This window comes from Petaurus breviceps, unplaced genomic scaffold (genome assembly GCF_028583685.1).
Source record: "Petaurus breviceps papuanus isolate PSGF00001 unplaced genomic scaffold, PetGlider_PUasm1.0 90897, whole genome shotgun sequence".
NCBI classification, from domain to species: domain Eukaryota; kingdom Metazoa; phylum Chordata; class Mammalia; order Diprotodontia; family Petauridae; genus Petaurus; species Petaurus breviceps.
Window position 1 is genome coordinate 1,008,405 of NW_027187374.1, and position 27,664 is coordinate 1,036,068.

The following is a 27,664-nucleotide window of genomic DNA, read 5'->3' on the forward strand; positions in this document are numbered from 1 at the left end:
TTCAATGACCAATAGGGTACTATTAGAACTGTGGAAGGATACCATTGGTTCCAGATTCCATTAAGGAAAGGGTTTAGTGGGTCTGCCTTTACCATTCTGCTACTGGGTCATGTGATAAAACCCACTTCTCTTCAGACTCACAGTTTCCTCATATCTCTGTGTACCTTAGCACCTACCTCCCAGGTAGAGAAAGAAATGGGCAATTGTTATGAGTATTTGCAAAACACTTAGCCCAGTGCCTTGTACTTAGCATCTATCTATTGATAGACACACACACACATACACATACACACATGCCCACATCTACACACACATGCAACTGGAATTCACACAACTATGCCAGCTGGATCCACTTAATAGCAATCCATTTATTGTTCCCTCGTTGACTATCACATTTCCCTCAGCAGCTGTTCAAAATTTTCTCCTTTCTCCTTGAGGGTCCTCCACCTAAATAGATGACAGTGTGTATGTTTGTCAATAGATAGATTATTATTACATTGTATCAGTTATATTAATAGATATTAACAAATCTATCAATCTCCTAGATACATTTATTTAAAAAAACAATGAATACATTAGAAAACAAATATAGGGTTAAAATGTGCCACATAGTTTTTAAACTGACTATAATCACTTGAAGAGGACTGAAGTGACTTGTTTTTGCTTTTCTTTACACACACACACACACATAGTAACACTAAAGGCACCCAAGAAAAATACTGACCTATGAGACACATACTTATTTCATTTTCCATTTTTAGGTGATATCATATTGGGAAACAAAAGGCTTACTGAAAACCTAATGAAATTTAATGAATCATTCACTTCAAGAAATACCACTTCAAGATGTTCAGATATCCAGAAACAATTCAAGAAATGAACAAGATACGCCTTCTTGAGATGGCTCTGGCAGAATCACCCAACTATTTTTAGATGTTTATATTCTGCCAAGAGAAATTTAACCCAGACTCACATATAAATTTATGTCCCTCTCTAGTCATTTGTATTTTACCATGTGGAAAATATGGTTACAGCATAACAAATGCAAAATGGGGGAGTGAAAGAATAGGAAAGGATCAGAAACAATATCTATAACCAAAATACCTCAATTTCTAAGCATCTCTACACTTCAAATTCTAGGGCTTTAAAATCTTCTAAGAGTTCTTCAGCCAGTGTCCGCAAGTTGAAATTCTGACTCTTAGATGTAGTTATGATATGGTGAAGGAGCATGGAGTCACGGAACTGTGATGCTAATTTAGAGAAGACTTCTGTTTCCAGAACCACAGACTGGATAAGTCGAAGAACATGAAGACATACTTCTGGATCTGGATCTAAATAGAATAAAAAAAAGTTCAAATTTCTTATTTGATACAAGTTCTCATACAACGTTACACAAGTTTCCAAAACAAAAGAAATTGTCTCTTTTTTTCTGTAAAAGAAAGATTAATTCCATAATCTGTAACACAAGTTGTAAGTGAGAAATAAGAAAAAATTTAACTATATTCTGAATATTAATCAGCAATCTCATCACCAGACATCACTGATGATTATATAATTTCAAAATGCAGAACTCAAAAATAACTTTGTATCTTTGGGTTTGCTATAATTCTTTCCAGTAGTATCAAATTCTTTTTTTAAAAATAACATTTTCATCAATATTCTTACTTCATACCCAAATGACAAAAGATAGTCAGAAAAACACTTTAAGAAGCAAAAAGCTGGGGCAGCTAGGTGGTACAGTGAATAGTATGCCGCCGCTTCTGGAGTCAAGAAGACCTAAGTTCAGATCCAGCCTCAGACACTTAACATTTACTAGCTGTGTGACTTTGGGCAAGTCACTTAACCTCAATTGCTTTGCCTTCCCCCACTTCAAAAAAGACCCCCCAAAAAAAGAGAAAAAAGAAAGCAAGAAGCCCTCACAACTAAATTCTTTAACTGGGATAAAGCCCACTGATTAAAAAAATTTTTTTCTTGACTGCACCTCTCTAATGTACTTCTAATAATATATTATTGTGCATTACAGTTATATGTTCTTGACTAAAGTACAATTCCATTGCTTTAATGTGATACAGAGGAGCTGGTAGGTAAGATCACAGATTGTGTAAACTCTGGCAGATAGTAAGAAACTGGAAAGCCTTTGAGTATCAGCTTAACAAAAATGGTCAATATCCAAGGAAGAGCCTAGCTAAATTTTAAAAAGTTTATGACCAAGTCAGTCTCAGGGTGATTAATTTTCCTACAGTCAAAACTTAGAATTTTTAATGTAGAGCTGGAAAAGACCTCACAGATCAACTAGACCAATCTCTTCATTGGATCTTCAGATTAGGAAACTGAGGCCTAGAAAGGCTAAGTAACTTGCCTAAAATCATACAGGTAATATCAGAGCATCTAAATCCAGTTCCTCTAATACTTTACAAACTCTTAAAGAATACCTAGATGAAATCATAGATGTTGAAGTATTGAAATGAGAGTGACAATTTATTTGTATACCTGTCTTTTCCCCCTTTTAGAGTACAAACTCCATGGTTACAGCATAACAAATGCAAAGTGGGGGAGAGACCCAGATCCATAAGTAGGTCATGTATTCATGAGTTAGCACCAGGTTTCCCACAAATGCTGGGTGTGCTCTGGCCCCCTTCCTAGCTTCTCTCTTGTCCCTGAGATGTCACTTAGGCATTTCTCTCTTAGAACTGGAGGGTAGGATTTATTAGTCAAACCTGGCTGCATCAGTTCAAGGGAAGGACTAACTCTGAGAACACAATGAGGAAAATGCTGAAAGATTCCAGTAGGTAATCATCTTCAGAATTCCTATTTCCTTGACTACTCTAAGGAGTATTACACATTTATGCCATGCTTATATGAACTTGTGTGTGCACAATTTTATATTCTTGTCTGGGATGTGAAATTAGCTGGTTACAGTTCTTCTAGTTATAGCAGACAGTATCTGATTTCTCTACCCAATATGATAAAGAGGTCATCCATAGCACTGAGTTAAAGAACTGAGAAATCTTACTGTTGCTGGTAATATATGTTAATCTTACACAAATCAGCAATCCATTTGTTCAGAATAATTAGATTTTTATCCATTTTGTTAATACTATGTAAATACTCTGTGACTATTATAAAAAATATCATTGAAAGTCCTTTGCTTATCATCTAGATTTAATAAGACAACACGAAAGAAGCCATAGTATTCTACTTGTTTGGTTTTATTTTAGTTTTTCAATTTAGGTCTTCCAGATAAATTGAGGGATCATTTTTCATAAAAATCAACCCCCACCAGGAGCCTGAGCTAGCTATAATGAAAATCACAAAATCCTACTAAAAAAGGGGACTAAGAAGGGACAGCCAGGCAAGACTAAAACATATATGGTGGTGAAATGGTTTGGGGCAGGGAAGAGGCTATCCCAGTTGGACTTAATATTTAACATAACTCTTGTCAGTCACAATGAAACTATTTATAATGCATTAAGTTTATATTTACCATTGTGTAAACTATGATACAGTCCTCAAAATAAGTTATCACTTACAGCAGCAGCACGTACCTAAATAATTGAATAATTACTTTATGATCCTCCTAGATTTCACTTTAGGAAAAATGCATTTTTTCTCCTTAAGACTTGGACACTTTGTACAATAGATCATAATGCAGAAGTACTAATAAGATCACTACATGAAACAATGTTTTTAACCTCATGTTCATATTATGTTTTGGTAGCCCAATTTGTCAAATGTCAGAATTGACAGTTTTATTACTGTCAGAAATGCTTATGGTCATTATAATCCTTATTCCTTGTCAAGTCTTTGTGAACCTTCTTAACCACTGATGTGGAGAGTTTACTGGTAAATTAATTTCTCAGTTAGTAATTCCAAGTCTGTAATTCTGAAGGGCGAAAATACTTTAGTACACTACCTGGATTAATGATCTTGAATAGAAAGTATAATAGAATTCTTACCACAATTACAAAGCATTGATGTAATTTTAACAATGTAATGAAGGAGTTTCATTGTGCAGATGCCCTCTCCATAGCTAACACTGCCATTTGGTGTTACTGACAAAAGTCTCTGATTAAGCAGGCAGATTCTCAGTCACATCTGTCATTTGCAACAGCTCTCTGGCAAATTGTTCTCCATAGTTAGGCTTAAGTAATTGCATTACATCAGTGCTAAACAGCTTAAATGCAATTGACTCTACAAGCAGGGCCAACTCAATTCATATGTGCCCATAACATTCTCAGGCCACCTGGACAAAGGATTCATTGTTGTCAAATGATCTATAACAGTGAGGAGAGTGGTAACAACCACAAGGAAATTATTTCTAGAGTTGTTAGGTTTTTGTTTATGGTGGATACCAATAAATCCAGGATGGAAAATTAGGATATCAATGTCCTTCAGCAAAAATGATTCCTATAAAAAAATAAATTACCTCCTTTGTATGGGTTATAGATTTCAATTTTCTTTCAAGCACGCCAGCTGAGAAGTCCTGTTTCCTCATGGGCCTTTCAGTAGCTTCTTTTACACACAAAAAAAGTTCTATGTTGACTTATTGACACTTAAAAAGTCAATGAGAGAGACAATATGGCATAGTAGATAGAGACCTTTAATGGGAGTCAAAGAAACTGACTTCTAACTCAAACATTAGCTATTTGACCTTGAGCAAGTTAAACCTTTCTAAGCCTCAGCTTCCTCATTTGTAAAATGAAGTTCATAATAACAGGTCTATGTAAAGTGCTTTGCAAACCTTAAAGTACTATATAAATATCAGTTATTGTTACAATTATTATTGTTATTACTACTATCAACATCAACTTCTGATAGCAGAAAGGCTCACACACATACACACAAAAAAATTCATTCTCAATAACTTCCATCATTATCAGCCTAATTTATTGTCGATCCAGACCAAAGAATTTGGCTATGGTACTGAGACACTTTGATTTCGTATTTCCAGGCTGCTCAGGAAATCTGCACTCACAAAAAGAAGACTCATGGACATGAAGAAGAAACCACTATTCTTTTCAAATGGCAATTGACAAAACTTTAGCCACACTTTCCTTTTTATACCTTAATTTCTCAAGTATCAGAATTTCACAATCAAAAATGCTGAATTACAAATCTTTAGATTCTGGTCCCAATGTGTTTCATTATAGCATTAATAGGAGACAGCTTTATAGATTGTTTATGTCAGTGGGACGGTTGAATATTTTGTCTTTAGACATACCTGGCAATAAAAATTCCTTTCCCTTTTTTGCACCAATATTTCATCTGCATTATTATTTTCTATTTTCAGAAATGTCATGTTTGCTTATAGTCTAAAACATAAAGTAAATTAGTAGCTTATAATGCACTTACCCAGAAAAAAATATTCATTTTTAAAAATCTGAACAACAGGTATGATAGTTGTTGATTCATCTTACAGATATAGAAACTGAGGCATAGTATAACTACTCCAACAAAGATTAAAGAAAAGCACCAAACTGAGTGGTGATCAGGAAATCCAAGAAGAAACATCCAAGTGGGTCATTTTTACTGTCCATGTCAGCACAAGGAGACAGAATCCTTTGGGTACTAGGGGAGGGGGGGGTGGGGAAGATGGGGGAGGAAGTAGGGGAGAGATAGTCAAAAAGACAGAGCTTTCCAAAACAGGGACTAGAAAACAGTGGTTCTCTATGCATAGAACAAGGAGCAGGAATAGTTCTGTTGCTTTGACCCCAGACTGGGGTAAGACAGCAAACCAAGAAACCAGACCAAGAATGACCCTGAAGTTATTTTGCTGACTCCAGAGCAGGATCTGGGATTCCACAGACCTGGTCTAAAGCTTGTACCTGAGACAGGGGGTAGGGATAGGGTTCCCTATCAAACAAATTTAAGTTCATTGAGACTTGGTTAAATCCCTTCAGAATGACTAGCAGTTTTATATCCTTCCAACTCATATACAAAACAAACAAAAACACCTTACTGATGGACTGATTTAACTATTGAGCATGTAGCAATGTGTGCACTTAACTGCAGAAATTTACTGTATTTCATTACCTATTTCCCTTGTGTCTGGCTGTACTTAGCATTTAATACTTCAGTATTCATCTTATTTAATCACTTAATTTTAAGGGAATTTATCAGCCACAACTCCAATCAATTGCAATGTCTATGCTGTATTAAGCTTACATTCAGCATGAGGTAAACTATGATACAGTCCTAAAAGTGAATTATATATCAATTGTAATGGCACCACTCACCCCCCAAATGGAATATTTACTTTATAGCCCTCCTAGGTTTCACTTCAGAAAAAAAGAATGTTTCTTCTTAAGTTCAAGAACTGGATCCTTTGTACAATAAATCATAATTCAGAATTACTAATAAGTACCAATAAGAGCACTACATGGAATAATGTTTACAACCTCAAGGTCATATCATGTTTTAGTAGACCAATTTTTCTGGAATTACCAAAGTTTATTAATGTCAAAAATGCTTTGAGAGTTAACTACTGATGAAAGCTTCTTCACCATGCTGTCAATCTTCTGATGAATCATTCTGAACTTAGCTAGCTTCACTGTCACTGGACCCATACATGAGCCATTTACACTATGCACTAAGTGCCATGAAAAACAAATAGCTCAAAATATATTAGGCTTGTGTTATTAGAACATTTAACTATCATAAATACATTTCTTTTCCACTTTCTGCCCAAGCAAAAAAAAAGCATTTTTATTAATAATAATTGTTGTTGTTGCTGTTGTTTAATCATTCCGTCATATTCAATTCATGATAGCATGCCAATACTATCCACGGGTTTTTTCTTGGCAAGTATACTGGAGTAGTTTGTCATTTCCTCCTCCAGGGGATTAAGGCAAACAGAGGTTAATGAGTTGTCTAGGGTCATAGGACTTGCCTCTGTCTGAGGCCGGATTTGAACTCAGGTCTTCCTGACTCCAGGCTCAGTGCTCTACCCACTGAGCCAACTAACTGGTTCATAAATAATAAGACTCTTGATAAAGATAAAATATTACCATTAAAAATAGGTCACAATTGATTTGGATTATAATGTTGCTAAGAAAGAAGTCATATACCTATCACTGAAATATAATTGATTAATGTTGTGTCTAACAAGATGGAGGACTAGACATTTTCTCTGATACAAACTCTCAAAACTTTCCTAAATAAGAATAATGTACAAGAGGAAAAGCAAATGCAGCTGTCTCTATAGGCTGAGACACTGAGAACCTAATGAGGTAATAACTTGATGAATTAACAGCAGAGGACATTAATCCCTAAAGTGTTCACTTAGCACCCCCTCCCCCAATAGTGCCCATTTTCTGAAAGGGTTGCAAAGTGGGACTCATGGATGTGTGCTCTGAAATCTACTCAGCAATTCTTTTGCTACTGAAAAGTAAATAAGAGGGAGCGGAGCCAAGATGGTGTAGTAGAAGCAGGACCTCTTGGCTGCTCCGGCTTCCACCCTCCCCAATCCATGAAAAAGGGGACTCTAAACAAACTTTGGAGCTGCAGAACCCACAAAATGACACAGAGAAGCTAACCTCACGCTGAGGACAGCCCAGTAGGCCGGCAGGAATCCAGCACAGCACTCTGGGAGCCAAGCCCAGCACTGCCGAGGCTTTAACCCCAGGGCGGGCCTGACCAGCTGCAGCCTGAAGGACTCCAGATCAGCAGCAGCTGTGGCCATTTCTAGATTTATCAACACACAGATGCGAAGGACAAAGTGACAGGTCAGTGCAGTCTGGACTTTGGGAACAGTAAGTGAGAGTGTGTGGCTTTTGTCCCCAGGGCGAGAAGCCGCTGAGGTGGCCTGCACAGCCAGCCCGTGCCATGTGGCAGCTTCAGCTCCTGGCCTGCAGAGTGTAGGGGGGCCAAGCACCAGTCTGAGGGGTAATTGCTCTTGCCTTAACCTGCTTGGATCTGGATTGCAGTCTAGGGTGGAGGTCCTGGGGTGTATGTCCAGCTTGCCAGAGTGTGTGGAGACCTCAGAGAGGGTACCCATCTAATACATCCGGCAACTGAGAAAACCCCAGCATTTGGGACAAAAGCTCCCCTGTCTGGTGGCAGAGTCCTACTGTGGCAAAAAGCCCAGGGGTCAAGTGACTGAGGGGCGACCTGACCAGGCAAAGGAAACGAAGCAGACAGAAGATTCCAACATTACACTCTTATTTTGGGGACAAAAAGGAGCAACGCAAGGAACAGGAGGAAGACAGTGAAGTCAGAACTCCTGCACCAAAAGCTTCAAAGGAAAATACAAGCTGGTCACAGGCCATAGAGGACCTTAAGAAGCAGATAAGGAAAGTGGAGGAAAAATTGGGAAGAGAAATGAGAACAACGCAAGAAAATTATGAAATGAGAGTCAACAGCCTGACTGAGGTAAATAACACTTTAAAAAACAGACTGACTCAAAAGGCAAAAGAGGCTCAAAAAAGCAATGAGGAGAAGAATGCCTTAAAAAGTCAAATTTGCCAGATGGAAAAAGAATCTCAAAAGCTCAGTGAGGAGAATAATGGCATCAGAATTAGATTGGAGCAAATGGAAGCTAATGACTTTATGAGAAATCAAGATGCTGTTAAACAGATCCAAACAAATGAAAGAATAGAAGGCAATGTGAAATATCTCATGGGAAAAAACACAGACCTGGAAAATAGATCCAGGAGAGATAATTTAAAAATTATTGGACTACCTGAAAGCCATGATCAAAGTAAGAACCTAGAAATCACCCTCCAGGAAGTTCTCAAAGAAAACTGCCCTGATGTTTTAGAATCAGAGGGCAAAATAGAGGTTGAAAGAATCCACCAATCACCTCCTGAAAAGATCCCAAAAAGAAAACTCCTAGGAATATTATAGCCAGGTTCCAGAATTCCCACATCAAGGAGAGAATATTACAAGCAGCCAGGAAGAAACAATTTGAATATTGTGGAAATACAATCAGGATAACCCAGGATCTGGCAGCTTCTACACTGAGGGATGAAAGGGCTTGGAATATGCTATTCCAGAGGTCAAAGGAGCTGGGATTAAAACCAAGAGTCACCTACCCAGCAAAACTGAGCATCATGTTTCAGGGGAAAATATGGTCATTCAGTGGAATAGAGGACTTTCAAGCATTCTTGCTGAAAAAACCAGAGTTGAATAGAAAATTTGACTTTGAGATACAAGAAGCAAGAGAAGCATGAGAAGGTAAACTGGGAAAAGAAATCATTAGGAACTTATCAAAGTTGAACTATTAACATTCCTACATGGAAAAACAATAATTGTAACTTATGAAACTTTTCTCAGTAGTTGAAGGGAATAGAAATATATATATATATATATATATATATATATATATATATATATGTCGATATATGAGGGTAGATGGGCATATGAATACATATGTGAATGTGTGTATATATTTACAGGTATACATAGATAGAGGGCACAGGACCAATTTATCAGGAAGGGATGATACTTAAGAGGTGAAAGAGGAATATAATGAGAGGAGATGGGGAGAGACAGAATGGGGTAAGCTATCTCATACAGAAGAGGCAAGGGGAAATGGTTACAATGGAGGGGAAGAATAGGAAGGCAAAAGGGAATGGGTCAACCTTATTCCCATTGAATTTGGCTTGAGGAGGGAATGAAATACACACTGAATAGGGTATCTCACCCTACAGGAGCGTAGGGGATAAGGGGATGAGAGGGGGGATGATGGAAGGGAGGCTGGGGGGAGGGAAGTTGGAAGCACCCACTTTTGAAAAGGGACAGGATCAAAGTAGAGAATAGAACAAGTGGGAGGTGGGATAGGAGGGAGGGAAATATAGTCAGTCTTTTACAATATATCTACTATGTTATTGTTTTGCATTAGCCATACGGGTACATCCTATCCTGAACTGCTTATCTTTCCAGTAAGGGTGGGTGTCACGAGAGGAATGGAATGAATCTGGAATTAAAAGTTTTAAAATCAAATATTCAAATATGTATGTATATATACATGTGTGTGTATATACATATTATTTTCAATATTATTTTACATGTAATTGGGAAATAAGATATACAGGCACTGGGGCATAGAGATCCACTGGAAAAGTCGAAAGGGGTATGGGAGAAAATATGGGAGAGAGAAGATTTGAGGAGGGGATATCCTGTGGGACTGCTATTTTGGGGGGGGTGGGTAGGGGAAAAACGGGGAGAAAATTTGTAACTCAAAATCTGGCGGAAATGAATAATGTAAATCAGAAGTTAATAAAGCATTTGGAAAAAAAAAAGAAAAGTAAATAACAGAGGTTACTGGGGCAGGATGCTAGTTGTGGAGGGGACTAGACCAAGTGTGAAGGAATGGAGACTGACATCCACCCTGGGGCCAATTCTTTCCCCTCAAAAGTCATTTTGGGTATATTGAGGCTGGTGAATTCCCCAGCCTTGGAGGAGGCAGAGACCCCTTTAAGGTCCAATCCTCAAGGAAACTGATTATCAAAAGGAAAAGTGTCAGAAACTGAGCAATAGGGGAATATAAGGAAAAAAGACTAAAACATCAAGCATCTCAGAAGGAAAATTCAGTTTAAAAAAAAACACAAAACAAAACCTTGAGCCCAAGCAGTTAAATCAATAGGAAAATTATTAATAACACAATACAAGATGGGCTGCAAGACATCTAAATGACTCCTAACATTTCTGAATAAATATTACAAGACAAGGGAAAATGAATCAACATTCAGTAAGGCAGACGATCCTGTGGATTCCCAAAAGAGCATGGAATCACAATAAGATGTTCCTGAATGGTTAAAAAAAGAAATAAGAATGATGAAGGCAGAATTTATGGTCTATAGAGAAGAAATCATTGGCATAATAGAACAACTTTAATTCATGATGGCAAATCTCTCAAGAGAAACAAAAGTGAGAATAACTGCTTGAGAATACAAATAAATAGAAATAAAAACAATCTGGGAGAAGAAAAGCAAAAGGCAAACACATTAAAAGAAAACAGGTTCACCATACAAGCAAAACATACTGATGCTGAGTGAAGCATCCATAGAGAAAACCTAAGATAACAGGTGTTCAAAAAGAATGTGAGAAGCCTAAAAATGCAAGAAATCATACAAGAGCCCAGAACTTCTAAACACAGAAAACAACGTGCCATTTGAAAAGACCCATTTTTCATCTTTAGAAAATAAAATCAAGGGGGTAGCTAAGTAGCACAGTATAGAGTACCAGTCCTGGAATCAGGAGGATCTGAGTTCAAGTTCAGCCTCAGACACTTAACACAAAACCAGCCTTGTGACCTTGGGCAAGTCACTTAACCCCAACTGCCCTACCTTCCCCCCTCCAAAAAGACAAAAAAATAAATTTAATGTAATTTAAAAATAGAAAATAAAATCAAATGCTGTGATCCCCCAAATTGAAGAATTCCAACTACAAGCAACAAATTTTGTAAGGGACAGGAAAAAAGATCTCCAAATATAAAGAAAAGAAAATTCAAATAACATAAAACTATTCTGTACTAAACAGAAAATCCCAAAGGGAAATGGAATAATGTATTACAAAGAGCAAAATGGGCCCAAAATGCAACATAAGGCAGCATACCCTGCAAACCCGAATCTAATCATCAATGAAAAAGGATAGGTATTCAATGAAAAAGAGGCATTTGAAGCTTTCCTAGAAAGAACACTAAATATGATCTATTTATTTGCTTTAGAACACCCCAGACAATAGAAACAAAAGAAAGTTAAACAAATAGAGAAAGCAAGTTGCTCCAGAAAAAAGACAAAAAGAGAGAAAGACATCTATGGGGTTTAAAAAACAACAACAACAAAAGGAGAACAGTTAAAAGGTCTTTTCTAAAAGTACACAAGGAGATAAGGACCATGGACTAACAGTGACAAGACTATGCCTATGGGTAAATCAATGTTTGTTTGCTGACCAGTAAACAATGAAGGGAAAATAACTCTTTAGTCCTGTAAGATGAAGAGGGGATATGGAGAATGGGTAAGAGGTCAAGGGGAGAAGAGAGGAATTAAAATAGGGAGAAAGAAAAGAGGAAAACTTGATTCAGTGCTAGGAAGAAATTCTACTGAAGAACACTACCATGGAGGGAGAAAAAATCCATAATGGAAAATATGGACATTAAATGTATATAATCTGCAGGAATTTGGTGCTCAGAGAAACCACTATTTCTCAGAGTATCATGCCTTCACTGTTAGCATTCTGTCTTGGGAGAAGGGGAATAAGAACTCCTAGGGGGCAATGAAATGCAGAAGGGTAAAAATGAATGAATCTAAAAAGGAGATTTCATGGCAAATGGGGGAAAATGAGCATAAAGAGAAGATGATATGGGGCAGCTAGGTGGTACAGTGAATAGAGAACTGGCTCTGGAGTCAGGAGGACCTGAGTTCAAATCTGACCTCAGACCCTTAACACTTACTGGCCGTGTTAAAAAAAAAAAAAAAGAGGGGATGATATAATAATGGACATCCCAATCTGAGACAGAAAATTTTCTGCTATTAGGTAATATTGAATACAAGAAGCTGTTAATCTAGGCATATGGTCATTAAGATAAAAACTCCTTTTTCTTTATTCCTGGCTTGTGGAATCATCAAGTGAAGTCAAAAGCTACCAAGAAAAAAATGGAATTCCAAGATGGATATAGTAATCATATTACTGTCTTCATCACCTTGATTACTAAACTGGGGGGCAGGGAGATAAGGACAATGGTGGTAGAACCAAAAAGAGAATATGTATAATCTTTAAGGTCAATAGCATTGCTTTCTCAAAATAAGCACCTTTGGTTATCAATTAATAAGTTATCCTCCACTGTTTATTTGTTAGAAAAATATTGAAATAATAAAGCATTTCTAAGTTGTTAAATGAGTGTTTTCAGAAGCTAACTACAGCTTGTTCTCCTCAGCACAAAGGGGTCAGATGTTCTTTTTTTTAGCTTCTTTTAAAATTTTTACTAATGTTTTTCATTAATATAATACATTCATTCCATGTTATTTTTATTTTATTTTGTTAATCTTCCCCTCCCAAAATTTCCTCCATTAAGCAAAATTGTTTTAAAACCATGAAAAATAAAGCCCTTGATGCATATTTGTAACATTTTATATAGAAATATTAACTTCCAAATGCATAATCATAAATATACTCCCTGCCATATGTGGGAGGTATAATTCTCCTTCCCTTCTATGCCACCTCAGTCTACAAGGAAAGGAAGGAGGTTAGGTTCATAGCTTAGCTTGGTTCCCATACAGCACAGACCCAATTCCAAGTCCAAATATCCCACTGGGCTTGAGTCCCAGGCACCCTGATTCTCAGGGTTTCCATGCTGAGATGGCCAGCTGCTCCACCACCCTGCCTGCAATCTTGGCTCCAGGGGTCTCCATGGCTTGAACTCTGGCCTGGTCTGTAAGGATCACCTCCGGTACCTGAAACTGAGGAAAAATTTAAAAAGCAGAAACAAATACCCCGAACCCATTTCTCACAGGGTGTAGAGATAAAAGAGCAAGGCAGGAAGGTAAAGTCCCTCCCCTCTACCTTTCTGATTCAGTTCATGGCATCCATGATGGGCACAGCAGCTAGGATTACAGTTGTAAAGATGGTGAAATCTAAGAAAGAACTACAGAGTCTGAATGCAGACTGAAGCAAACTACTTGCTCTCCCTCTTGTGTTTTGTTTTGTTTGGTCCCTTCTTTCTCATTGTTCACTCCATTGTTTATAATCTTTCTTTACAACTTGACTAATGTTTAATGTGAAGGTATTTATAGATCCTATATTTGATTGCATGCCACCATGGGGGAGACAGGGGAAGAAAGAGAGGGGGAGAAAATTTAAAACTCATGGAATTGTGGAACTGAATGTTGTAAACTAAAAGTAAGTAAATATTTTTTAAATAAAATTTAAAAAACAGAAAAGGAAATAATGTGGAAAAAGAACTAGGGGGGCAGAGTCAAGATGGCAGAGTAGAAACAGGACTTCCCTGGGGTTCCGGCTCTCACCTCCTCCAATTCATGTAAAAGGGGACTCAGAACAAACTTTGGAGCTACAGAACCCACAAAACGGCACAGAGAAGCTAACCTCTTGCTGAGGACAGCCCAGCCTGCCAGCAGCAAGCAGCCAACACAACGCTGTAGGAGCTGACTCTGGCCCAAGGGAGCCAGAGGTTTTAGCCCCAGGGTGGGCCTGATCAATCACTGGCTGGAGAGACTCCAGAGCACCAGCAGCTGTGGCACTTTTCAGAATTATCAACACATAGATGCTAAGGACAAAGTGAGAGGTCAATGCAATGTGGACTTTGGGATCCAGTAGTTGGGAGTGCCTCAGCCTTCATCCCCTGAAGGGAGAAGCAACTGAGGGCTGCAGCACAGCTGACACCATGTGGCAGCTTCAGCTCCTGGCCTACAGACTATAGGGGGATCAAGAGACCAGTCTGAGGGGCAATTGCTCTTGCTTTAACCTCCTTGGACATGAATTGCGGTCTAGGGTGGAGTTCCTGGGGTGTGTGACCAGCCTGCCAGAGCGTGTGGAGGCTTCAGAGAGGGTACCCAACTAATATCTCTGGCATTTCAGAGAGGGTACCCAACTAATATCTCTGGCATCTGAGAAAACCCCAGTGTTTGGAATGAAGCTCCTCTGTCTCGTAGCAGAGCCCTACTGTGGCAAAAAGCCCAAAAGTCAAGTAATTGAGTAACAACATGACCAGGCAAAGGAAGCAAACCAAGCAGAGCAATCCAACATTAGACTCCTATTTTGGGGACAAAAAGGCTCAAAGTATGGAATAGGAAGAAGACAGAGAAGTCAGAACTCCTGCACCAAAAGCTTCCAAGAAAAATACGAGCTGGTTACAGGCCATAGAGGACCTTAAGAAGCAGATGAGAGAAGTGGAGGAAAAATTGGGAAGAGAAATGAAAACAATGCAAGAAAATTATGAAATGAGAGTCAACAACCTGACTGAGAAAAATAACACCTTAAAAAGTAGACTAACTTAAATGGCAAAAGAGACTCAAAAAGGCAATGAGGAGAATAATGCCTTAAAAAGCCTAATTTGCCAGATGGAAAAAGAATCTCAAAAACTCACTGAAGAGAATCATTCCTTCAGAATTAGATTGGAGCAAATGGAAGCTAATGACTTTATGAGAAATCAAGATGCTGTTAAACAGATCCAAACAAATGAAAGAATAGAAGGCAATGTGAAATATCTCATGGGAAAAAACACAGACCTGGAAAATAGATCCAGGAGAGATAATTTAAAAATTATTGGACTACCTGAAAGCCATGATCAAAGTAAGAACCTAGAAATCATCCTTCAAGAAATTCTCAAGGAAAACTGCCCTGATGTTTTAGAACCAGAGGGCAAAATAGAGGTTGAAAGAATCCACCAATCACCTCCTGAAAAAGATCCGAAAAAGAAAACTCCTAGGAATATTATAGCCAGGTTCCAGAATTCCCACATCAAGGAGAGAATATTACAAGCAGCCAGGAAGAAACAATTTGAATATTGTGGAAACACAATCAGGATAACCCAGGATCTGGCAGCTTCTACCCTGAGGTATCTAAGGGCTTGGAATATGCTATTCCAGAGGTCAAAGGAGCTGGGATTAAAACCAAGAATCACCTAGATCACCAAGCAAATCTGAGTATCATGTTTCAGGGGAAAATATGGTCATTCAGTGGAATAGAGGACTTTCAAGCCTTCTTGATGAAAAAACCAGAGTTGAATAGAAAATTTGACATTGAGATACAAGAAGCAAGAGAAGCATGAGAAGGTAAACAGGGAAAAGAAATCATAAGGAACTTATCAAAGTTGAACTATTAACATTCCTACATGGAAAAACAATAATTGTAACAGATGAAACTTTTCTCAGTATGAAAATAGTTGAAGGGAATAGAAATCTATCTATCTATTTATCTATACATATATATGTCTATATAGGTGGGTATATGGGCATATGAATACATATGTGAATGTGTGTGTATATATGTGTACAGGTATACATAGACAGAGGGCACAGGACCAATTTAATAGGAAGGGATGATACTTAAAAGGTGAAATTAAGAGGTGAGAGAGGAATATAATGAGAGGAGATGGGGAGAGACAGAATGGGGTAAACTATCTCACATAGAAGAGGCAAGGGAAAATGGATACAATGGGGGGGAAGAACAGGAAGGCAAAAGGGAATGGGTCAACGTTATTCTCACTGCATTTGGCTCGGGGAGGGAATGGCATACACACTAAATAGGGTATCTCACCCTACAGGAGAGTAGGGGAAAGGGGATGAGAGGGGGGATGATGGAAGGGAGGGCAGGCTGGGGGGGGGGGGGGAAGTTGGAAGCACCCACTTTTGAAAAGGGACAGGATCAAAGTAGAGAATAGAACAAGTGGGAGGTGGGATAGGAGGGAGGGAAATATAGTCAGTCTTTTACAATATATCTACTATGGTAATGTTTTGCATTAGCTACACATGGACAACCTATACTGAATTGCTTATCTTCCCAGTAAGGGTGGGTGACAAGGGAGGAAGGGAATGAATCTGGAATTCAAAGTTTTAAAACCAAAGGTGTTTATATATGTATATATACTATTATTAATACTATTTTACATGTAATTGGGAAATAAGATATACAGGCACTGGGGCACTGAGATTCACCATGCCCTACTGGAAAAGTCGAAGGGGGTGTGGGAGAAGATATGGGAGAGAGCAGATTGGAGGAGGGGATATCCTGTGGGACTTATATTTTGGGGTAGTGGGTAGGGGAAACATGGGGAGAACATTTGTAACTCAAAATCCGGCGGAAATGAATGATGTAAACCAGAAGTTAATAAAACATTTGAAAAAAAAAAATAGAAAAGATGGTGAAAAGAGAGAGACCGGCTCTGTCTCACCAGTTTTAAAGATGCAGGCAGCCAACCAAAGGAGATTATCTTAGTCATGTGGTTGGGGACGCAGCTATCTCCACATTAGGCAAGCTATTTATTACACTTTTTATATTTTAAATTCATCACTTCTTTGGTAGGAGGTGAATGGTATGTTTCATTTTCATTCTTTTGGACTCATGGCTTATCCACTGTATTGATCAGAGTTCTAAAGTCTTTCAAAGTTGTTTTTCTGTTATTGTATAAACTGTCCAACTTCTGCTTTTTTTGTTTTGCATCAGTTCATAGAAGTCTTCCCAGTTTTCTTTGAAACTGTCCCTTTCTGGGGTGGCTAGGTGGTGCAGTAAATAGAGCACCAGCCCTGGAGTCAAAGAGGACCTGAGTTCAAATCTGGCCTCAGACACTTAACACTTAGTAGCCATGTGACCTTGGGCAAGTCACTTAAGCCCAATTGCCCTGCCTTCCCTCCTCCAAAAAGGGGGAAAAAAGAAACTGCGCCTTTCATCACTTAATATGGCAAAATATTTAATTAAATACTTATTCCGCAAATTAGCTATTCCCCAGTAAGAAGAAACTGCCTTATTTCTAATTTTTGACCACTACAAAAAGAGCTGCTATTGATACTTTTGTACATTTAGGTCCATTTAAGCTTTTAGCAGTATATCTCGGTCAAAGGGTATGTAGAATTGAGTAAATCTGGGGGAATAGGTCCAAACTGCTTTTCATAATGGTTGGACCAATTCATAGCTCTACTCACAGTGCAGTTTTTCCACAGCCCTATTAACATTTGTCAACTTCCTCTTTTGTCATTTTTGGCAGTTTGATAAGTATGAGGTAGAATGTCAAAAGTTGCTTCAATTTGCATTTCTTTGCAAATATTTACAATTACTAGTAAGAATATTTTTTTTCTGGTAGGGTTATTATTAGCATGGAACTGCTTTTTGGTAGCCTTCCAATACTAGATCTCTATATTACAAACTACATTATAAAACTGTAATCATCAAAACTATCTGGTACTGGCTAAAAGAATGGTGGTTCAGTGGAATAGATTAGGTACACAATACACCAGAGTCAATGACCACAGTAACCTCATGTTTGATAAACCAGAAGATCCCAGATTTTGGGGTAAGAATTCACTGTTTGACAAAAACTGCTGGGAAAGTTAGAAAACAATAAGACACGAACTAGGTACAGACCAACATCTCACACCATATACCAAGATGAAGTAAAAATGGGTATATGATTTAGACATAAAGGGTAACACCATAAGCAAATTAGAAAAGGAAGGAATAGTCTACCTGTCAGATCTATGGGGAGGGGAAGAATTCATGACCAAACAAGAGATAGAGAGTATTACAAAATGTAAAATAGATAATTTTGATTATATTAAATTAAAAAGCTTTTATACAAACAAAACCAAGACAACCAAGATTAGAAAGAAAGCAGAAACCTGGGAAACAATCTTTATAGCCAGTGTCTCTGATAAAAGTCTCATTTCTCAAATACATGGAGAACTGAGTGAAATTTTTAAGAATACAAGCCATTGGGGCAGCTAGGTGGCACAGTGGAAAGAGCACCAGTCTTGGAGTCAGGAGGACCTGAGTTCAAATCAGGCCTCAGACACTTAACACTTACTAGCCATGTAACCTTGGGCAAGTCACTTAGCCCCAATTCCTCTGCTTTCCCCCCTCCAAAAAGCAAAAAAAAGAATACAAGCCATTCCTCAATTGATAAATGAAGAAATCCCTAAACTGATAAATGAAGAAAATGGTAAATGAAGAAATTAAAGTTATATATAGGCATACCTTTGTATATATGTATATATATGTTTATATATGCCTATATATATAAACTTCTTTAAGTGCTCTAAATCACTTTTTTTTAAAGCAATCAGGGTTAAGTAACTTGCTCAAGGTTACATGGCCAGTTATTTCTGGGTGTGGTGCTGAGTATCTGAGCCCAGATTTGATCCAGGTCATCCCGACACTGTAGCCAGTGCTCTTACTCACTGAGCCACCTGGCCACCCCTTCTAAATCACTTTTGATTTGAGAAATGCAAATTAAAGCAACTCTGAGATATCTATCAGATTGGCTGATATGACAAAAAAAGGAAAATGATAAATTTTAGAGAGGATGTGGGAAAATTGGGATATTGATGCATTGTTGGTGGAGTTGTGAACATATCCAACCATTGTGGAGACAAATTTGGAACTATGCCCAAAGAGTGACCAAACTGTGCATACTCTTTGATCCAGAAATACCACTACTAGGTCTATATCCCAAAAAGATCACCAAAAAAGGGGAAAGGACCCACATGTGCAAAAATATTTATAGCAGCCTTTTTTGTGGTGGTAAAATATTGGAAAAATCAATTGAGAAATGACTGAACAAGATGTGGTATATGAAGGTAATGGAATACTATTGCACAATAAGAAAAGATGAACAGACAGATTTCAAAAAATCCTGTAAAGCCTTATACAAACTGATACAAAGTGAAATGAGCGGAACCAAAACCAGGAAAACATTGTACACAGCATCAGCAATATTGTGTAATGATCAATTATGAATGACTCAGTTCTTCTCAGCATAACAGTGATCCAAGATAAATACAAAGGACTCACAAAGGAAAATGCTATCCATATCCAGATAAATAACTGATTAACTCTGAATGCAGATCGAAGCACATTTTTTTCACTTACTTTATTCTTTCTCATGGTTTTTTTTCCTTTTGATCTGTTTCTTCTTCCACAACTGTGACTGATATGGAAATTTTTTTACAAGATAGCACATGTATAAACTATATCAAACTGTCTACCATTTTCAGAAGAGGGGAGAGGAAGGAGGGAATAAGGGAGAAAAATTTGGAATTCAAAACCTTGTAAAAATGAATGTTTAAAAATTATATTGACATGTAATTGGGGAAAAAAATGAAATACTACTAAAAACTACTTCTCCATTAATCGTTCATCTATTGGAGAATGGCTCTTAAGTCTTATACATGCAAATCACTTATCAGAGAAAATTATGGAAAATGTTTTTTCCAAGTTACTCATTTTCCTTATATATAAAAGACATTCTATAGATAAGTTTGCACGAAAATGTTTTAAATTTTATAAAACCAAAATTATTCATTTTAGCTTGTGTGACTTGTTTAGTTCTGAACTCTTCATTTATTCATAGGTCAAAAAGATAATTTCTTCTTTGCTCTTCTAATTTGTTTATAATGTAACTTTTTATATCTAGGACATGTATCCATTTGGAGTTTACCTTGGCACACAGTATGAGGTGTTGGTTTAGAATATAATTTCTGTCATCTAGTTTTTTCAATGGTTTTTGCCAAAGAGTGTTATCTTCCCTTCTAATAACTAGGATCTTTGAGTTTACTGAACATAATGCTACTGGATTTTTTTTTTGCTTCCACACATTGAACCTCTAATATGTTCCACTGAACAAACTCTATTTTTAGCCAGTAACATGATGATTACTGCTTTGTGGTATAGTCTGAAAACTGGTATTGCTGAGCCCACAGAGTCCTACTTTTTTTCATGATTGTCCTTGAGATGAGATCTTTTGTTCTTCCAAATGAATTCCCCTCTTTTTTTAGCTCTATGAAATATTCTTTGAAAAGTTTGATTGAATAAGTAAATTAATTTAGGGCATATTGTCATTTTATTATATTTGGTAGCACTACCCACAAGCAATTGTTTCTCCAATTATTTAGGTTTATCTTTATTTCTGCAAAGAGTGTATACTTGGATTCATAAAGTTCTTGGGTGAATCCTGGAAGACACACTCCCATATATTTTATACATTTTGTAGTTATTTTTATGAAATTTCTCTTTCTAACTCTTCCTGCTTGTTTTTGTTGGGGATATACAGGACTGCTGAGGATTTATGTTACATGTTACTAGTTATCAAGTTTGCTGAAGTTTTAATTATTTCAATTAATGTTTAATAGACTCTCTGGGGTTCTCATATCATCTCATATTAAACTAGCACAGCTGAAATAGCAAGGCTCCCTGAGGGACACACAGAGGCAGAATGTGAAAGACAAGTTCAACAAACCACCGTCACCTTCCCTCAGACACTGATATGGAGGGCCCAGGATACTGAACCACAGAGTCTTGATGGCCCCCATGACACTAAACCTGCTTCTAGTTCAGGCCCCAATGAGGAGAGAAATCATTGTGGAGAGAGGGAATAACTTCTTCCTCACTAACAGCAACAACTGCTGACCAACTGCCACCAGCAGGCATGGGAACTCTGAAAGTGGCAGCACCACCCAGAGCATTGTTCTTGCTTCTAACCCAGCCCTCATGACCATCAGTGGGGAATGTGGTTCCTGTGAAGAAGCCAGCCAACTTCACTAAATACCAACCAGCTGATACACATAGGGCAAGCCAGCCACCCGGATTGAAGTAGCAAGGCACTTTAACTCAAATTCTGCTGAAGTTTTAATTATTTCAATTAATTATGAATTGATTCCATAGGGTTCTCATATCATAAAATGCTTATCACAGTGCCTGGCACAGAATATGCACTACATAAATGTTAGCTATCATCATCATCATTATTTCACATCAAATCAGTCTAACTAAAGAAGCAAAATACCCTGAGAGACAGTAGGCAGCATTTGCCAGAGAAGTCAAACCACCACCATCTTGACTATTATGTCTTAAAATCTTATATTTGGGGTTTAAAAAATTGACTTCATCTTATACAAGATGAGAAAGATGTGGTTAGACACAGCATTATGTCAGAAAAAAAAGTTTTTTGTTTTATTTTTGTTTCTGTGGCAATGGGTAAAGAGCAGGATAGTTCCAATTAACTAACCACCTACTGAAGAGAAGGCTCTTTAATCATCTTTGGAAGCATTCAAAAAAGTCTTACAGCATCTGACTTCTTTTTCTTTTTGCTTCCTTTTGACTCATTCTCCTTAAGTTTTATTCAGTAATTCTTTAGCTCATGGCTTCTGGTGAGAGACCATGCTGAATATGGGAATGCTGAAAGGTCAAGAAAGAAAACCACAGGAATCTGTTCGTTAGAATCCAGGAGACAGAGGCCAAGTTAAGTTTCACAACTACAGTGACACTGATGCCACAAGGAGCAACTTTTGGGAGTACCTTCAGGTTTGTAGCCCAACAATAGGTGACACAGACACTCATCTAGCAGTTGTACTATATTATCTGGACATGCACCTGACAGAATCAAGGCTATGTAGTAACTGAGCTAAGTTTCAAGGCTTCTTCCCCAGACACATAGGTTTTATATCGTAGAGTATATCCTTAAGGTGTTGGGGGAAAAAATTGTATATTTTTTCATGCTATATCTTTGAAGTAAATATTACTTTGAAGTAAATATTAATTGATGTCATATTTGAATGGAAATAGGTCCCAACAAATGGGGAAAACATAGGTGATAAGAACATTACAATGGCATTAGAAAAAAGTCCCACAACCCCCAACTCTTCAGGGTACCTAGGATCCTTGAGGTGAGATGTAGCCTGTTTTGGCCCTTAGAGAGTGGGGCCAGGGTACACTTACTACAACTGGTATATGAAACTCCCTTTACCAACGCAGATCAGTTCTACAATTTGAAGCTAATGGAATTAATTGAGGGGAAGCAAGATTCTGTGAAGAGAAGTCATCAAAACAGAAAACTATTCATGAATAAATCACATTTTATTAGTTCTTGATCAAATATCCTTGTCTGCAACTATAGATGCTTGTAATAGCATCTATCCCTACCCATCCCTACTCAAGTAGTCAACATCTTGGTCAATAAATGTCTCAATGATTTTAGGCAGGTGCTTCAAAACAGAATAATTTGAGCATCAATGGATTAAGAAAGGCCCTTGGGAAAATTGATTAAGCCCCCAAATACTTTAGTAAAAATGACTCTTTATTATTGTGCCATGGAAGTCAAATCTAAAGGGAAGTATGTCATATGGTGCTATATACTGTATCATGCAATTTTGTCAGAAAAATTATGTTCCTCAACACTTGATTCAATCTTTGTTCATTTTGAGAATTAGAGTGTTTCAAATTAGAACATAAATTTATTAAAAAATAAGATAAACTTATTTTGATAATTTTTTTTGCTTTTTTGGAGGAGGGAAGGAAGGGCAATTGGGGTTAAGTAACTTACCCAAGGTCACATGGCTAGTAATTGTTAAGTATCTGAGGCCAGATTTGAAGTTAGGTCCTTCTGACTCCAGGGCCAGTGCTCTATTCACTGTGCCACCTAGCCTATATATATATATATATATATAAAATTTTTACTTTTTCTATAATTTTTACTTTTTCACATAAAAGTCCTAATCAAACCTGTTCTTCAGTGTTTACTATGAAATGTTGGTCCCCATTTTAAGCACATTTAAGAGGACTTTTTACCTGTACTAACTATTCCTGGATAACAAGAAGATGACAAATATTCATAGAATACCTTTGAGTTATCTTTATCTCAAGGAATTTCTTGAAAATATAAAGTAAAACATCCCAACATATTAAATCAAAAATTTTAATAGTAAAATCTACTTAGCCATTGCATAAGAAGTTTACATATTATAGCTTATTCAAAGCCCTTACCTTTCAAGAGCCATGACAGTAGAGGGATGAAACCTGGACTGTCACTTATATATTTCAGGCCTTTCAAGTTGATGCTTACATTGTATAGTGTCATCAGCATTAACCTGAAATATAAAAGAAAATGGAGTAAAAAACATGGTACAATTTCTTTACCAGAAGTACATTTCATTATATTCAATAGGCCATTAATATACTTGACAATTTGTATGAAATAAAGTATTATTGAGAATTTAAAGCTATTTCCATTATATGTAGCAGAGATCTATAGCAAACAGAAAAATTCAATAAAATTAGGGTACAAATAGTATAAAACCTAGGTTATTCTAAATTAAAATGTTGATAATGACTCATTCTACCTCAAATAAAAAACAAAGTAAAATAATTATAGAGTTATAGGTCTTAAGGTAAACAATAGTAGAAAATGATACGTTATTCCTCACCATTTTTTTTTTTTTGCCTTTTTGGAGGGCAGTTGGAGTTAAGTGACTTGCCCAAGGTCACACGGCTAGTTTTTGTGTTAAGTGTCTGAGGCCAGATTTGAACTCAGGTCCTCCTGACTCCAAGGCTGGTGCTCTATTCACTGAGCCACCTAGCCACCCCCTATTCTTCCCCATTTCTAATGGTATTTTGTGGGATACTTTAAAACAAATGCTAAGTAAATACCTAGAGTTAACATATTTACAGAAATTCTTCTCTTGATAGTCAGATAATGGAAATCAGTTATAATTCCTAATTACTATTTATATATGATGAAAGGCAAAATAAATATTCATTTTCTACAAAAACTATAGGATTATGGGCTCATATAATTGGCTTTTTAATTTAATTTAATATAATATTAAAGCTGCAATGGGCACATATAACAGACTCACAGACCCATTTTGCTTACTTATTTATTTGCTATGTAGGGAGTATTACTTCACAAAGTCCTGCTACCATGCCTCACAACTGAATAGAGAAGGGAAATTTTTCAAAGGCTATGCCAACAGAGCATAAACTCTAGCAGGTTCACTCAAGGTAGGCCACTTTGAATGTAGGCTTAGCAACAGACAATGTTTAGTGTCTAAGGATCAACCTAGCTAAGTATGGTGGGGCTCATCACCAGAAAGTTAATGTAACAAATTTATTTGATAATGATTACACATAGCACTGGACAAAAATATAAAATGACTTTCAATACCATCTAATGGCTTTTCTATTTGAATCAAACAGATCTTAGACCAAACATTAATTTATAAACGTTGATCCAACCATTCATACTTCTAACATTACCTATCCAATGTCTTAGAAATTTATATACTCAGAAGTGAACCATATCCATATGAACATTCATGTTATAAATGAAGCCAGAAGGATCTTAAACAAGCTTACAAAAAGAAAAAAAATCTTACTCTTTCCAGTGTTATGGAGACTCTGGTTCTAGGCTATGGAACTTTGCATATGTGCTGACAGCTCAGCCATAGACCTTCAGGAGCAAAAGCTTGCTTAGGGCCTGCAAACCTCTACCATCAACACTGCAATGCTCTGAACTGCCAGTGTGGGGCATATGATGCTGAAAACTCTGAACTGCTGGTGTCAGGCCAGAGAACTGAGGAACAGAGGGAGTGGGGCAAATCACCAGGAAAGATACTCTGTGTGCACTTGGGGGTGGGGGTGAGAGTAGGGAATGGTATATACTGTACAGCACTCCACTAACCTTGAAGTAAAGAGTAGAACATCTAGTTATAGCTATTTTTATCCCTCTAAAAGTCACTTGAGGCAGAGATCTAGACTGGTAAACCATGAAATGATAAACATAGGAAGAGGTTGAGACATTTTGAGATCCAGCCCCCAGAGAAGCTACCTTCAGAGAGGAGAGAGTCAGAAAGTGATCCATAAGGAAAAATAATGGGCTAGGGGGTGGGGAGAAAGATTTAAATTACCAAAGATGTCAGGGAGAAGAAAATTCAAAGATTGCTGAAAACAGATACATCAACAGGGAAAATATTAACAACAGAAGGAAATATGGTCCAGATCTAGTAAACAAGTTTAGGCATCTATAAATAAGTACTACAGAACAAAAGAAAATGATCTGACTCTTGATGAGGTAGGAGATCATATGGAATGTGAGGAGAACACAGAACTACAACATGCTGTTTTTGAGTGACTCAAAAGAAAAATGGGAAGTATGAGAGCAGAATTTATGGCCTGCACAGCAAAAACAATAGACAGAATTTTTCAAAAAGTTGAATATGCAATGCTAGCCCTCACCAAAAAAAATAACAACAACAAAAAACAGACTGGGAATGCAAATATATAAAACTGAAGAACAATATAGAGGAAAAGCTGCATAAAAAATAACATTAAAAGAAAATATGCTCCCTATTCAAGCGAAATCATAGGTCTCCCAAAAGAACATGAGAGGACAAAAAATAATAAAAAAGAATAATGAGGGAAACAACAGAAACAAACTGATCAGAACTCCTGAACAAAGAAAATGAAATACCAAGTGAAATAATTTACAAATTACCACCAGAAAAAAAACAAAAACCCAAGGCTGCAAATTCCAAGATTCATAGTGGTTAAATTTAACAATTCGGATGAGAAATAACAAATTCTACAAGAGATCAGAAGAAAAACCTTCAAATAAAAGGAAAATAAATTTGAATAATACAAAACAATTCTGCACTAATTGTGACAATAGCTTCAGCAAAGTTTCTAGTCAGAAAATAAATCTACCCAAATCAACAATATTTCTATACAATAATAACAATAAAATACAAGATGCAGACACAGAAAGTAAATCTCATTCCAAATATTTACAAAATGCATAAAATAACTAGAGACTGACCTCTCAAAGCACATACAAGACTTGTACAGATTCAACGGTAACGTGTTTGGTAAAAGAAATAAAGAACAACTTACATAGAGAAATATTCAGTGTTCATGGCTAGGCCAAACCAATATAATAAAAATGCAATATTACCAAAGGTAATTTGTACTTTTAAAACTTTACCAATCAAATTACTAAGGAGTTACTTTCATAGGACTTGATAAAATAATAACAAAATTTATTTGGAAAAATAGAAGACCTAGAATATCAAAAGAAATATTGAAAAGAATGATAAAAACTGAATTCTAGAACACAAACAGCAGCAGTGATCAAAACCATCTGGCACTGTTTAAAAAACAGAGAGACAGATCAATGGCTAAGACTAGACAGAAGAGAATCAGAAACAATGAAACTCAATAATCCAATAAAGTAAAAAAGAATTTCTCAGGAAAAAAAATCTATTTGATTAAAAAGCTGCTGAAAAAACTGAAAAACAATCTGGTAGAAATCAGACCAACACTTTATACCATACTCCATATTGCTTTCTAAATGGAAATGTGATGTTAATATTAAAGATTTTACTATTAAAAAAAATTAGAAGAGAAATAGATTATATGCCTCTCACAGATATGGGTAGAAGAAGTATTCTTAACCAGAGGTGTCAAACTTGGAGCATACATGGAATATTGCCCAAAACAGATTAAAATGTAATTGGGAAATGATTAACAAAATAAATAAAAATACAATGCAACATAGATTATGTTAATTTGTGGTTTCCTAAATCAGTATGCCACATACAGGAATAAGTTTCTATTTGAGTTCAACACTACTACTTTTTTATTTATTAGACATAGAGGCAATTACTATAGATAAAATAGATAACTTTACAGGAAAACTGAAAAGTTCTACACAAACAAAATTAATGCAGCACCTAGGATAAAAAGGGAAGTAGGCTAATAGGAAAAAATCTTTGTATCAATTTCTCTAATAAGGGGTTGGTATCCAAAATGCATGAGCAATTAATAAATGTATTAAAACTAATAGCTATTCCCCAATAATATAAGTGGTCAAATGATATGTCCAAATGGTTCTCAAAAGAATTGCTAAGCATTCACAACCATATAAAAGAATGCTCCAAATCACTGAGAGAAATGCAAATCAAAACAAGCCTGAGGTTTCACATTACAATTTGCAAATTGGCAAAGATGACCCTCCAAAAAATGGAAATAGTCAACAGTCTCAGACAATGTAGGGTATGGAATAATAGGCACATTAATACATATCATTTCTCATGGTGAAAATGCCTGTGCCTAAAATCTACAAGTAGCTGACTTGTCTTCTTGTCCTGTTGGGTGAGTTTCCAGCTCTATTTGTTTACCCTTGCAATGGCAAGGATCCTTGGAGAGAATTTTGGGTGCCCTTTAG

General features: G+C 36.8%; 1 protein-coding gene and 1 long non-coding RNA gene across 2 annotated transcripts in view; one reads left to right on the forward strand and one right to left on the reverse strand.

Annotated features, from left to right (window-relative positions):
• Nucleotides 1-348: 348 nt before the first annotated feature.
• Nucleotides 349-27,664, reverse strand: part of HSF2BP (heat shock transcription factor 2 binding protein) — a 118,595-nt gene continuing 91,279 nt past the window's right edge. Inside the window, exons 7-9 of the mRNA XM_069074830.1 lie at nt 23,428-23,531; nt 1,105-1,331; nt 349-447 (exon numbers count right to left, since the gene is read on the reverse strand). Coding sequence (XP_068930931.1) covers nt 1,123-1,331; nt 23,428-23,531 — 313 coding nt within the window. The 3' untranslated portion in view covers nt 349-447; nt 1,105-1,122. The remainder of the gene's footprint in view (nt 448-1,104; nt 1,332-23,427; nt 23,532-27,664) is intronic.
• On the forward strand, nt 2,497-5,259 carry LOC138151383 (uncharacterized). The gene is made up of 2 exons (XR_011165806.1): nt 2,497-2,789; nt 4,952-5,259. It is a non-coding gene; the product is annotated as an uncharacterized lncRNA (long non-coding RNA).